General features: G+C 38.0%; 1 protein-coding gene across 1 annotated transcript in view; it reads right to left on the bottom strand.

Annotated features, from left to right (window-relative positions):
- The window catches only part of Kcnd2 (potassium voltage-gated channel subfamily D member 2), a 479,008-nt gene that overhangs the window by 12,923 nt on the left and 453,376 nt on the right, over positions 1-12,709 (bottom strand). Inside the window, exons 2-4 of the mRNA XM_028762623.1 lie at positions 9,159-9,321; positions 1,551-1,646; positions 777-869 (exon numbers count right to left, since the gene is read on the bottom strand). Coding sequence (XP_028618456.1) covers positions 777-869; positions 1,551-1,646; positions 9,159-9,321 — 352 coding nt within the window. The remainder of the gene's footprint in view (positions 1-776; positions 870-1,550; positions 1,647-9,158; positions 9,322-12,709) is intronic.

Genomic DNA, 12,709 nt, shown 5'->3' with positions numbered 1-12,709 from the left:
TGAATGACTCTCTGGATAAACAAGTTGATAGGAGATATGTTGGGATTCAGACTATTTATAATGTATCACTTGTGATGGGATTCAGACTATTTATAATGTATCACTTGTGAGTGAGCTGACTTGATTCACACATGAAGGGTGCTTTGTTCTGCTTTGTGGTCACAGACTGTGATGCCCATGGACAGCTATCTTAATACTGGGTAATGTCCCTGTGGAAAAATTCCCACTGATTACATCCAAGTGAGGAAATGGAGGTTTCACTGTCTCTAGGGACACTCTGTGACCAAGTACCATCATACTGGACTAAAGAGAGACCATTTTCAAATATCTGCCTCTCTTCATCACACCTGTGAATAACAGAGATATGTTCTCTTCTGATACCTCCGTTTTTGTTACAGCTTTGTTCGCTTCTTAATTTAGATGCAGACACTTGAAATTGTATTGTTCTTCCTGTTTACATCATTTTATAAATGGAGAAAAAAGCAATATTTGATTCAGTCGTTACTGGAAGATAAATTTCATCATACATATGGTGTCTTGGAATGAAGTTAAGGCAGCTACTTAGGGCCGATCATGTATGATAACTCTAGGAAGTTCCAAGTTGAGTCCTTATTAAGTCATGTCAACTGCTGTGAAATTTTCTGTCACCTTGCTTTTCAGCAAGCTTTCTTGGGATGCAGAAGATCAAATTCTGCTTGGAAATTTGACATTTGCACAGAAGCAAACAGAAGTGCTGTCAAGTACAAGACTGCAACCCTGCCCTGCTATCTCCTTACCGTGGTTTTCTCCAGGCAGTGAAGCAGGTGGTGGTGTTGTGTCTCGAAGCTAGATCCAGATTTGCTAACGAAGGCCGGTTCGTCTTCTGAGGACTGTAACATAGGGAAGACACAGAACTTTCTCGTTAATTTGCAGACTAGGAGAATCTGGGCTACACATGCGCAGAGCTACCTGGCCTGCTTTCTGAGATTAACCATCGGCACTTACTAAAAAAAGACAAATGTGTAATTAAGTCTGGGTGATCAGTGGATACATTTCCATTTGGTCTTTTAAGCTTATACATCCTTGAATTGGAAATTCAAGTCCCTATCAATAAGAGTTTATCAAGTTCTGCTTTGCCTCTGTGATCTTTGTAACACTTACTGAATACTATTCTTTCTCCATCAAAAGAAGAGGAAGAGATCATATCTCCCCCTTGACCCCTATCAAATTATACATATGCAATTTTGATATAAAAATAATTAAACAGTCAAATGATTGGGGATCTTTCAGATCATTGATTTCACAGTGGACAGGATGACACAGTGGACAATTAGAAGTTGGAATTCCTTATTGGAAAGAGAAGCCATAACCACCGGCACTGTCTCCTAACACAGTTTCTGAGGTGTTATAGGCAACTAGAACGTACAGTGGAAAGTTATAAAAATGACATTTTGTTGTTCCAGTAGTCATTTTCATAATCAGCCACAATAAAATCATATGATTAAGTGGAACTGAATCACCATCATGCTGATGAGCCCATGGTTACAAAGAAGCGAAGGGCTTGGCTGTACCTGCAGCTGGCTGCTCAGTAGCCCATTCCGCTTGCTCTGCATGTAAGCATTTGCACTTCCACTTTTGGCTGCCCGGATCCTGGCCAGCCTCGCTTTCTACAGAAAAGAAAAAAAAAAACAACAACAAACATCCTGTCAACACAAAGGAATCCTGTTTATGAGTCAGAGAATCACCTCTTTGAAACAAATATTCTTTTTTATAATGGCTGTCATGAGAATTTAGGTTTATTCTGCACTTTATATTAAGTTATATAACCATCAGTATCATCATGTGCCCCCCCTTCTAGACCACATCTTTACAGAAAGAGGGTGTTGTAACTTCTTTCAGACAGTTGACAACTTGGTAAATACTACTGTGGAAGGTAACAAAGCGATCAACGAAAGTTCTAGAATTAAGTAATAACTTGAATGATGAGTTAAATATTTCTTTTTTTATTTGTCTAAACAGTGGAGTGTTCTTTTTTTTGAAAAAGTATTCTTTATTATTGTGTGCATGATTGTATGTAGATGTGTGTGCCATGACTCATACATGTGTCCTCTGTAGAGACAGATCTCTCATCCCTGTTTTCTGGATTTAAAACCTAGGTTGTGGGATGCAATGCCTTTACCCACTGAGCCACAGTTCCAGACCACAGAAAACACATTCTGTGTAACCCCTCGGTCAGCAGACATTTTGAATGTAAGCCAGTGTCCCAGATAAAACAATTGAAAAGTGTCCTTCCCATTTTGAATGTTTTATTATTAACTGTCTTGGAGTTGGCTTAGCTTATGCATTTCAGAATTGGAATTTTTTTATAGTAAGTTTTGTTTATAAGTCAGAGAATAAACTCTTTGAAAAAATATTATTTATGATTGTGTATGTGATGTATGTAGTCGTGCATACCATACATCAAATCACTGTGTTATTCTTTCAGTTTTGTCAGGAGCCAAATAACAGTATCACTTGACTTGCATTTACACTTACTGCGATCTGAGTAACCCAGTGAAGTAGAAGCCACAGGCCCACCAAAGCAGCTGTCAATTCTTGTTTATATCACTGGTTTCTTTTTGTAAATTAGCAACTTCTTTCCAGGACTCAGTTGCAAATTCTCCTCCCTCCCCTACCTTGTTAGCTTATCCCTCTCTACTCTTCCCTAACTTGATTTCTAGTTCTTTAACTTCTGTCCTTTTTTCCTTTGTTCTTCACGTGTCCCCCCTCACTTTCCCTTCTCCTTCCCTCCCATTACCCCTTTCCCTCGCTCCCTTTCTAAATTCCCTACTCAGGAGCATGCAGAGATCTTGCCTAAGTTCTTTTACAATTATGCTGGTGAATTGTCCAACGTGGAGCCCATGCTGAGTACTACAGAATCTTAGAATCCTTGAATTTAGGTAATTTGTCCCCACGGGTCTATACAAAGACATATTCATCTGATTTCTATTTCACTCTTGACTCTGTTGAGATGAAGAAAGCAGTGAGTCTATCAGGATGGTCGTATACGATTATTTAAACTTTAGACTGCTCTTCTGTTTGAGAATTTCAGATGCTCATTCAGTTGGTCAGTTTCAGGCTTTTGTATCTCCTGTCAGAAGCTCAGGATGGACACATACACATTGCTGGAAGAACACAGCTCACATTCTTCTGCAGTTTATTTGATGTATACATCTGGAAACTTCATCCAGGAGTACATTCTGAGACTACCTGTGCTACAGATTTTATGGCTGTATGATATGCCACTGTTAAAAGGAAGCATAGTTTATTTAGCCAACTATTAATTCCTTTGGGTTTTTTTTTTTTACATCCCCAGTCTTTTCTGCTTTGTAATTTGACAGGGAACAGGGGACATTTAGGAGATTTGTTTGCCTGAGAAGCTGGGGGGGGGGAGGGCACATGGAAAGGTGTTGGAAGGAGGAAAAAGGAGGAGGGATATAATGTAATTATGTCATCGAATCCCCTGGAGCTGAAATTCCAGGTGGTTTTGAACCAGTTGATTGGAATGGTAGGAACTGAACTCCACTCTTATGGAAGAATGGCAAGCATTCTTAACTGCTGATCCATCTTTTTAGCCACTGTGTTTTAATACTTTTGAGAAAGGGTTTTATTAAGTGGAGGAACTTAGCCTTCAACTAGTAATCTTACTTCAGTGATCGTCCTTCCTGTAAATCTGGGGCCATGGGCATGTTTCACCACAATTAACTATTTGTTGCTGCTTTGAGGCAGGCTCTTATGTAACCAAGGTTGGCCCCTAGTATACTAAATAGCTGAGGTTGGACTTATGGCTGTCATTGCGTTGTTTCTTAGCCCCCTATAGCCACCTCTGCTGTGCTGGGATCACAGGCATACATCACCAATCAAAGCTTTAAAGCAGCCTTTGAAAGCAAGGCCATGTGCTTCGAGTAGGGTGATAAAATTTTGATGGCAGACTTGTTTTTGTTTCAAAGTGTGTGTGTGTGTGTGTGTGTGTGTGTGTGTGTGTGTGTGTATGTGTGTATGTGTGTGTGTGTGTGTGAGTGTAGGTTTTATGGAATTCCCCTTTACATTACTTCCTGGAGAGCAGTGCTGACCACTCTCATGCACTAGACGGTCATCTATCATCATGGCTTCAGGTCTACTCTCTCTTCACCCTAAAACTTATGCTTTTCTGCGTGTCGATCCCATTTTAAAATCATGTACTGTATCAAGATCACTTGTGTGTGACGTGAACAATCGACAAATTGCACTTCTGTTGTCAGTGTAATACTGAGATCCCTGAACATATTGAGCCGGTACTGGAGAATTAAGTTGGAAGGTAGAAAAAAGACTTTTATCTTCAAAAGCTTGAGGCAGTGCTAGCATTTCAGTCCAGACTCAACAAAACAACGGCAATGACAAGCATGTTGGGAAATTACCTAGAATTGCCCTAATCATTTACAAACAAGCAATTTATCTATTGATTCCCAGAAAGTGCTTATTGTGATCCCAATCTGTTAATCTCCTCAAACACTCATTGCTCGATTTGGTCTACCTTCTCCCTCTTGTTCTTTTGCTGTTTCAGACCTCTCTCTATCTATCTTCTGGATTTTTTTTTGCTCCTTTCCCCTCCCACCTTCCCCTGCCCTCCCTCCGTCCTCCACTATCTTGTATATTACATTTCCCATATCACAGTTACTTCTCTCTCCCATGTCATTCTCTCAGCATTAGGCTGCAATATTGAGTAACACTGATTTCATTCCTTGAGCCATATGCCATAACCCAAACCACTGTCTGTCCAGAACACCACAATGACATATCTTTCATCACAAAACAGGAAATCTATAAATAGTAGCAACTCATAATACATATAGAGTCCTAATCTGTAAAATAATTGCTTTAAAGGCAGAACAGCCATTTTTTGTTAAGCCATGTACTATATTAGCAAAAGAAACACCAGTCCACCTGTCTTAATTTCAGCCAAGACTTTTCTCTTGGTTTGCTGTAATACTGTGAGTTAATTGGCTTAACTCATCCTGTGGAGTGCCTTACCAAATACCTGTTGAAATCTAGCCTTTACTATCTGTGATTATAGCTTTGGTTCCAGCAGATAATTGAAGGAGATTATTTTACAAAGTTACTTCAGAAACTCACTTTTCTTATGACCTACTCAGTATGACAGCCATGGCAATACTTGCTGTGTAATGAGAGGTTAAGAGAGAAGAGTCCTTTCGGTCCCCTGCTTGCACCTTGTAGAAAATAGCAGCTTCTTGCAGTGGCAAAATGCCAGTAGTGAGAATGCAAATTAGGATGAAGTTTTAGTAAATGTTTTGAACCACGGTGTTACTGAATCAAGAAATATTTTCAATACTTTAGAAAAGTAAAGGTATCCTAGGCAACGTAGGGAATGAGAGAATGTCTCTCTTCTTACTAATCTGAGATAATTCATCACTGATGAAATATTGGCCCCCATACTCCCTGCCCAAACCATGTGTTCCAGACATTACACTGCAGGCTGTTTCATTCATTTAATGCTCAAATGGTCCATGTGGATTTAGGATACGAAGCTTTGTCAGCTTTGAAGGTCTGAAGGAGCTTATTGGATTGTTTCCATTTGCTAAGGAAAATAGCTGGCCTAGAAATGAAACAAGCCAGAGCAACCCAAGATGAAAGTGGAAGACAGTGTCTTAGACTCTGTGCTATTCCCAGCTCTGGAGTGTGGGTAATCCCAGGAGGGCAGCACTGGCAGGCACAGTGCTGAGATGTAGCTCAGTAAAGTGGATGAGTGAAATAAACAGACAACAAAAAAGACTCACAGCTAGGAAAGATAGGCAAGGAAACATGTAAGTAGGCATCAGAGGAGAGGGTATATCTCTATTATCTATCTATCTATCTATCTATCTATCTATCTATCTATCTATCTATCTATCTTTCTAATATATATAGGGAAATTAAAATACACAAATATATAATACATACATATGTATACATATAAACATATTTATCTATTTAATATTTTTAAATTTTTGTATATATTATGTGTTTATACACACATATAAATACGTCTATATTTGAATAATGCTAAAGTTTTCTGGTCTTGGAATTTAACTAATATAACTGTGATCACACACAAAGCCTCTGTAAAACTGAAATAATGACATAACCTTCAAATAATTATGACTATGATATCACATTAAAATCACCCATGGCATACTAGAAATCCCAGATGAAAGCAGTTGTTGTGGCTTTATTAAGTCATACTTATGGTATGCTTGAGTGTTGAATAGGTAGGTGACTATGTAGTCTTATTCATATTTAAAAACAGAGCAGCCTCTTGCTTCAAAATGTCACCCTTATGATCTGGTATTCGACCAATTAAGATTCATTTCTGGCAAATAAAATCTAGTCGATAAATGATTTTTGACTGACTGGATGAAAAATTGATAGTAAGATGCAATGGCCAGTAGTCGCGGTCAGTAGACGAGATATCACATTTTATGCCTGTCTTCTTTAAGTAAAGACTATCAAGGCCTGAGAAGAGTGGAGTTAATAAGATGGGAATGTGTAGGAAAAGCAGAAAGAGGGCTTGGTGTGTGGAAGGGTCAAAAGGGCAATCCCCTGGCAGAACGGACAGGAAATCCCTTTCACACATGCAATGTATGTTTTCTTCCTTGCTTTACATTGGAGTCAGCTACAGACCTAAGCACAGAAAATAACAATTTTACAATATTATTTTACTTTGTCTATTTTAGTGTTGCTTTTTTATTAAATTCTTACTGAAAGACTGCCTGCTTGGTTGAATTATTGGTAATTTCTTTTTGCAACTGTGAGACCTACTGAGTCACTCAGTCTCCTGGCCCAGATTAATACAAATCATCTTAGTATAATGGAAGTTTAGTCTGTTTTGTTTTTAATATCCCAGAAAGTAAAAAATAACTACTTGATAACATATTTTATTTAATATACATTTTGTTCTTGCGCTTATGCTCCGTTTATTGATCATAGGATTTTTGTTTGTTTGTTTGTTTGTTTGTTTGTTTTTCGAGACAGGGTTTCTCTGTGTAGCCCAGGCTGTCCTGGAACTCACTCTGTAGACCAGGCTGGCCTCGAACTCAGAAATCCGCCTGCCTCTGCCTCCCAAGTGCTGGGATTAAAGGCGTGTGCCACCACCACCCAGCTGATTATAGGATGTTTACTGAAATACTGTATTAGGTTATTTTATCTGGGTTTATTAAGTCAATTTCTCTGGTATAAAATTCATTATGTCATGGTGGAAGTTTAGGATATAAAAATAGCTTGATAATAAAAAAATACACTGTCATTATTTACTTTATAATGTCTTATCTATTCAATTTTGGTCTTCAAGTTTACTTAGGCACAAATACTTCTATGTGTTTTTCTAGCTTTGTAACTTGTCCCATCAGGGAGTTTCGACATGCTTGTTAGCAATGTACAGCATCTTGTACACCAAGTATAAATGCTTACAAGGTAGCCCTTGAGTGAGTACCAGTGAGCCCATGAAGGTACAGGGCACGTTCTGCAGAGATTGCACTTAACATTCTTTCTTTTAGCTTGTTTCAGATTTAGACTGCTAGCTTTTAGGAAATTCTAGTATTCTAAAGATGTTCTCAGAGTGGCTTTTTTTTATCATTACACATGATATTATTTTCAGAAAAACATAAATATGCTAGGATTTTAAAAAAATAAAATCATACTTGTGCTTCAGATTGTTTTTCTGTAAGTAGTTCTTCAAAAGCCCTAGAATGGAGACAGGTAAATGGTCTGAGTTAATCTTTTTGGGGGACAACTGCTATTTCAGACAGTGCCTCTGAGTGCTCTGTGTGGCTAGAATCACATGAGATGTTCTTTATAGAGGAACCTGAGATCAGTTCTTACATCTCTGCTTGTCCAAATGCATCACAGATATTCCCTTCTAAATATTGTTACTGCTGAAATATTTATTACTGCTCTGGATAGTAATTTGAAGCTAGATAACTTCACCAATGGGGGTGGGAGGTACTCCTTAAAGCAAGCAGCTCCAAGGCTGAACAAGCTGAAGGAAAATGCTCTCTGACGTTGGTCATAAATGAGGTCTCTGTGGAACGTGCTTGTACCTATATGGAATCACTGAAATTATCCAAGGGCTACCTTATGAGGGTTCCTACTTACACTGAATGGTTGCTCTTGAATTTATTGGTTAACATGATCTTAGAATGGCTTGATTGCTGGAAGCTTACGGATTCAGTCCATTAAATGGGAAGAATTATGGTGACCAAATCTTAGGGTTTGGTGAAGACTATATAAATCATTTATTTGGACCTTATACCATTGTCTAGTCTAAAATAAGTCATCAGTAAATATTAAATGTTGCTAATGTCATTATAAGTTAACTATAAGCTTACACAGATTTTATACTTTTGCATATTATCATAATCTTATTGTTTCTCCATTTACACATAAGTATATGGTGAAATTATTTTTTGGAGGAGTTAAATAATTGACTCAAAGTTCAGAGACACAGGAAACTACTGGGCTAGGTAAAAACAAAAGCAAACTCCCCCAACAACTTAAGTCTAAATACTCAGGATTTTCCGATTTCCTCTCTAAACTGAGCAAAATAGCTGACATACACATCTTGGTTCTTGTTAACAGCTCCCTTGTTTATTAGAAGCAGCCCGACTTCTGAGGGAGTAAGAACTAAATGAATCAGATCTAGAAATAAGATTTTAATAAAAAAAATCTTAAGCATATATGTATGAATAAATGGTTATTAGCACTGTTCACAATTACGCCTTGCTTTCTACCTACTATCACATTGTGGCCATTGTCTGCCTATAGTTAATCTAGCTGGGGCTGTGTGACCAGCTTTGGCTAAGGCAGCACAGGTGCCAGAGTCTGGGGTCACTTCAGGAGAGGCTGTGTGAGACAGAATGTGCTTCATCGTGTCCATGACTGTAGAGGGGCAGCTCACAGGGAGTCTCCATTTGCAGACCAATAATGGACCAGTAGCATGGTCATGTTCAATATCCCTTCTCACCAGTTAAAACTCAATCCCTTGTTTTAAGCTGCTGAGATGCTACGGTCTTTTCATCATTAATCCAGTATTGAATGAGTGACAAGGATTTTGTAGCTTATTATAAAAAGTGACAGAAGGTAATGCCTTCACAGAGTTCAGCACCTACCTTCTGTGCCCTTCGTTTGTCTGCTCGTTGGTTTTGGTGGTAGATCCGACTGAAGTTAGACACGATCACGGGCACTGGTAGTGCAATGACCAAGACTCCGCTCAGTGAGCAGATAGACCCAAAAATCTTCCCTGCTATGGTTTTTGGTACCATGTCACCATACCTGGGTAAGAGGAAAAAAGAATAGTCGTAAGTCGCACATTTCTTCCTGGTACAATTCTTTTTTTTTTTCATTGCTTTAGGTCAAATAATACTTGGGAAATATCACCATTTCTACTTCATGACTAAAATATGCAAGGTGTCAAACTAATAAATGGGAAATTGTGAATATAAACTTCCAAAAATTACCTCTCAACCTTGTAGAAAATGGTGTTAACATTTAGAAACCTCTCAGACTAGAACATATTTAAAGTACCGATGATGTCATGAAGGCTCTTTAATTTGCCTTTTATATCATGTGGCATAGGATTTTTTTTTAACATTTATTTAATAGTCAATATTTCTGTGCTGGAATTTATAGTCTAGATAACACACTTTTCCACTTAATTCTTCAGCATTGGATGGTGGTGAAATTTAAGCAGAAAAAGTAGGGCATCACATCACATGGTTTTCATCAGCTCCAGTCAGGATTCCCATTAACCTTCACTTGTGACAACTGATGGCCATTTCTCATGATAACCTTACCCAGTCTTGTGCCTGTGTGTGAGCCGTTGACTGTTCTCAAAAAACACTTTGTCCTTTGCTTGAGTATTAGTCACCCTCTTACATCACTGGGCGCTACCTTCTTTTCTGGCTTCTTTCCCTTTATCTGTTTTCTAAAGCTTTGCATAATTTATACCTCAGTTTGAAATCTTCTTATCTTCTTCATATATACCTTGTCCTTGTGCTATTTCAATTAAACCCATATCTTAAGACTGGTTTTAGGTAGAGGATACTCTAATTTTCACTCATAGTCTCACTGGATGACTTTTCCATACATGAGATTCTTACCCTCAGTAGTCTGGTCTTATTATTTCTAAGTCTGGATGCCTACGAGCCCATGAAGCCTTAAATTAGACAGAACAGAACTCTTATATTCCTCACTTCCTATGTCAGCTGCCAAATCAGTTTTCATAGTTTGCCTTTTATACTTAAGCAGAACTTTCTCATCCCAACCCCACTAGATTGTTATTCCAATACGGACTGAACTACCTGCCCCGATTAGAGAAACGTCTTATCTCCCAGTTACTCTTTTCACTTGTGACTGAGACATTTAGAAACTCGTTTAGGTCTCTTTACTCACCTTCTACTTGACCACCTACCAATGGGCAGAGGAACTTATCTACACTTTCCACATGCTACAATGTATGGCATAGAACCATGATTTTAAAATAGATACTGGCCAGTTGGGACTTTATCTTAGCTTTCCAATGGAATTAGATACTAAGCAAATTGAAACTCATCTCCTTTGTCTTCTCACGATGGTAAAACAATGACTGCCTACTTCCTGTCTACTTTATCACAGCTGCTGCCATGCTAGTTGTCCTGTGGACACACTCGGCCATTTAGGGCTCTGCTTTGTGTATAGTCCCAGGCCATTCACTAGGTGGCAGTGAAATGTCTTCATTCCGAAAGCTTCTTCCATCCACCTGTTCACACAATTCCCACTCCACTCTCTATGTTCCATAGCAACTTCCCATTTGATAACTTTCAGATTTCTTATCCATACATGATATAATATTTATGTTTTTAGTCTTGTCTATGGTACTGGGGATTGAATCTAGGACATTTTCCATGATAGTCAGGTGGTATCTTGCTGAATTGTGTCTCTAGTCTGATATTTTCGCTTTACTTTTCATTATTCATAAAATAAAGTTGACAGAGTGGGAGCTGCTCCACTTTCTGTCTTCCAAGCATGAAGCTGGCTCTCGCTGTGTATCAGGTGAGTGCATACATTTTCTCTTATTTAATAATCTACGTGCTTATTCCTGGGAAAGAATACTGTATTTTCAGGTATTTATTGGGAAATGATCACCCTTATTAACATGGCTCTTGTGAGAAAACATTTTATGTCAATTTGTAGGTGGGAATTACAGAGAAACTGGCCAAGGAAAAAGCCAGTGACGGTGACAGATGGGATGCTGACCCTAGTGCACTTGAGGACCCCATTGGGGCACTGTTCAATGCTCTGATTCTCCAGTTACTAGTTCTTAGTGTTTGTAAGTGATCAGCAATCCAGGTAATTCATCGTAATTCAAATTCTTCCCACAGAATATCCATACTGCATTAATTATTGCCCAACTTTTTAAACCATACAATGTGACCACATGTGGGGTTGTATAATAGGCTGTGGGGGTCATAAAAGTTTAAGATTACATGTGGGTTTTCATAAATGGATATGGGGTTCAGTAAAAAATATTCTGAACATTGCAGTAGAAACACTCACTCAAAAATCAAACTGGTAACAAGTTAGAAGAATTTCTAGCAGTATACATTCATGTTGTATCAAACTACTTCACTATAACCATGGTTCTACCTACACATCAGGAACACTTTGCAGCCACATGTGCCACAGTCAGATATATTTAAATTCTGGTTACCAATGACTTCAGTTTCCACCACATTTTGAAGTTTCATGTAAAGTCCCTGAATTTATTCATCTCCCTCAGTTATTCAAGGCTCAAAATGGTACAATATAATTAGTCAAGCAAAAAACTTAAGTGAATTTGTATATATTTATTTTCTATTTATCCATGTATGCATATATGTCTGAATATACATATGCATGTATCAATCATCTATTTGTCAATCTATTGATCATACCATTTTTGTGATTTTATAGGCTGGAAAGTGTTGATAATTTTTATGCATAACGTATTGTAAATAAAATCTTATTTATATCCATTTAATTTCACCATTTGACAGTTTTACAAAAATTTAACAGCTTAGAGATTGAAAAAAGTCATGTTTTTACATAGTTTTGAATTCCCCATTGGTAGGCTCCTAGTTTTGTTCCTATGGTTTTTATTTTTCCTGCTTTTCTGACCTGAAGAATATATACATATATTCACATAACAAATGCAAAACACTGTAATGGGTTATGTCCCTAGAAATGTCATGGCTTACAAATCTATTTTCTATGGATACTGAGAGGGGACATAGGAGTGATGTTTACAAAAACAACCATGCACATGCACATAGAAAGGATTTTCGTTCCAAAGGAAGAAAGTGTTGATATTGAAATGATCGCAGTGTTCAATCTCATCACCACTCCTTTGCTTTTCTGTGATGGAAAGTCACAAGTTGCTGGGTATGAGGAATAAAATGGCTGGAGCTGGTGTAGATGTAGTGAAGTCCAAAAAAGTCATGTCTGCTGATGAACTCAGGTGCTGATTTCATTACTGTGTTTCAACCACTAAACTAGTTAAAATAAAACCAACTTCATCTGCCCACAGATCAGTTCCTGGAGGCATATTTGAAAGATGAAGTGTTCTTTTTAAAAGTTACATGAAATACATAATATGTATAATATCCTGGTGGAAGTCTCTCTCTCTCTCTCTCTCTCTCTCTCT

This window comes from Grammomys surdaster, unplaced genomic scaffold (assembly GCF_004785775.1).
Source record: "Grammomys surdaster isolate TR1022 unplaced genomic scaffold, NIH_TR_1.0 134, whole genome shotgun sequence".
Classification (NCBI taxonomy): domain Eukaryota; kingdom Metazoa; phylum Chordata; class Mammalia; order Rodentia; family Muridae; genus Grammomys; species Grammomys surdaster.
Note: the sequence above shows the minus strand (reverse complement) of the source record. Positions and strands in the feature narration are given on the sequence as shown.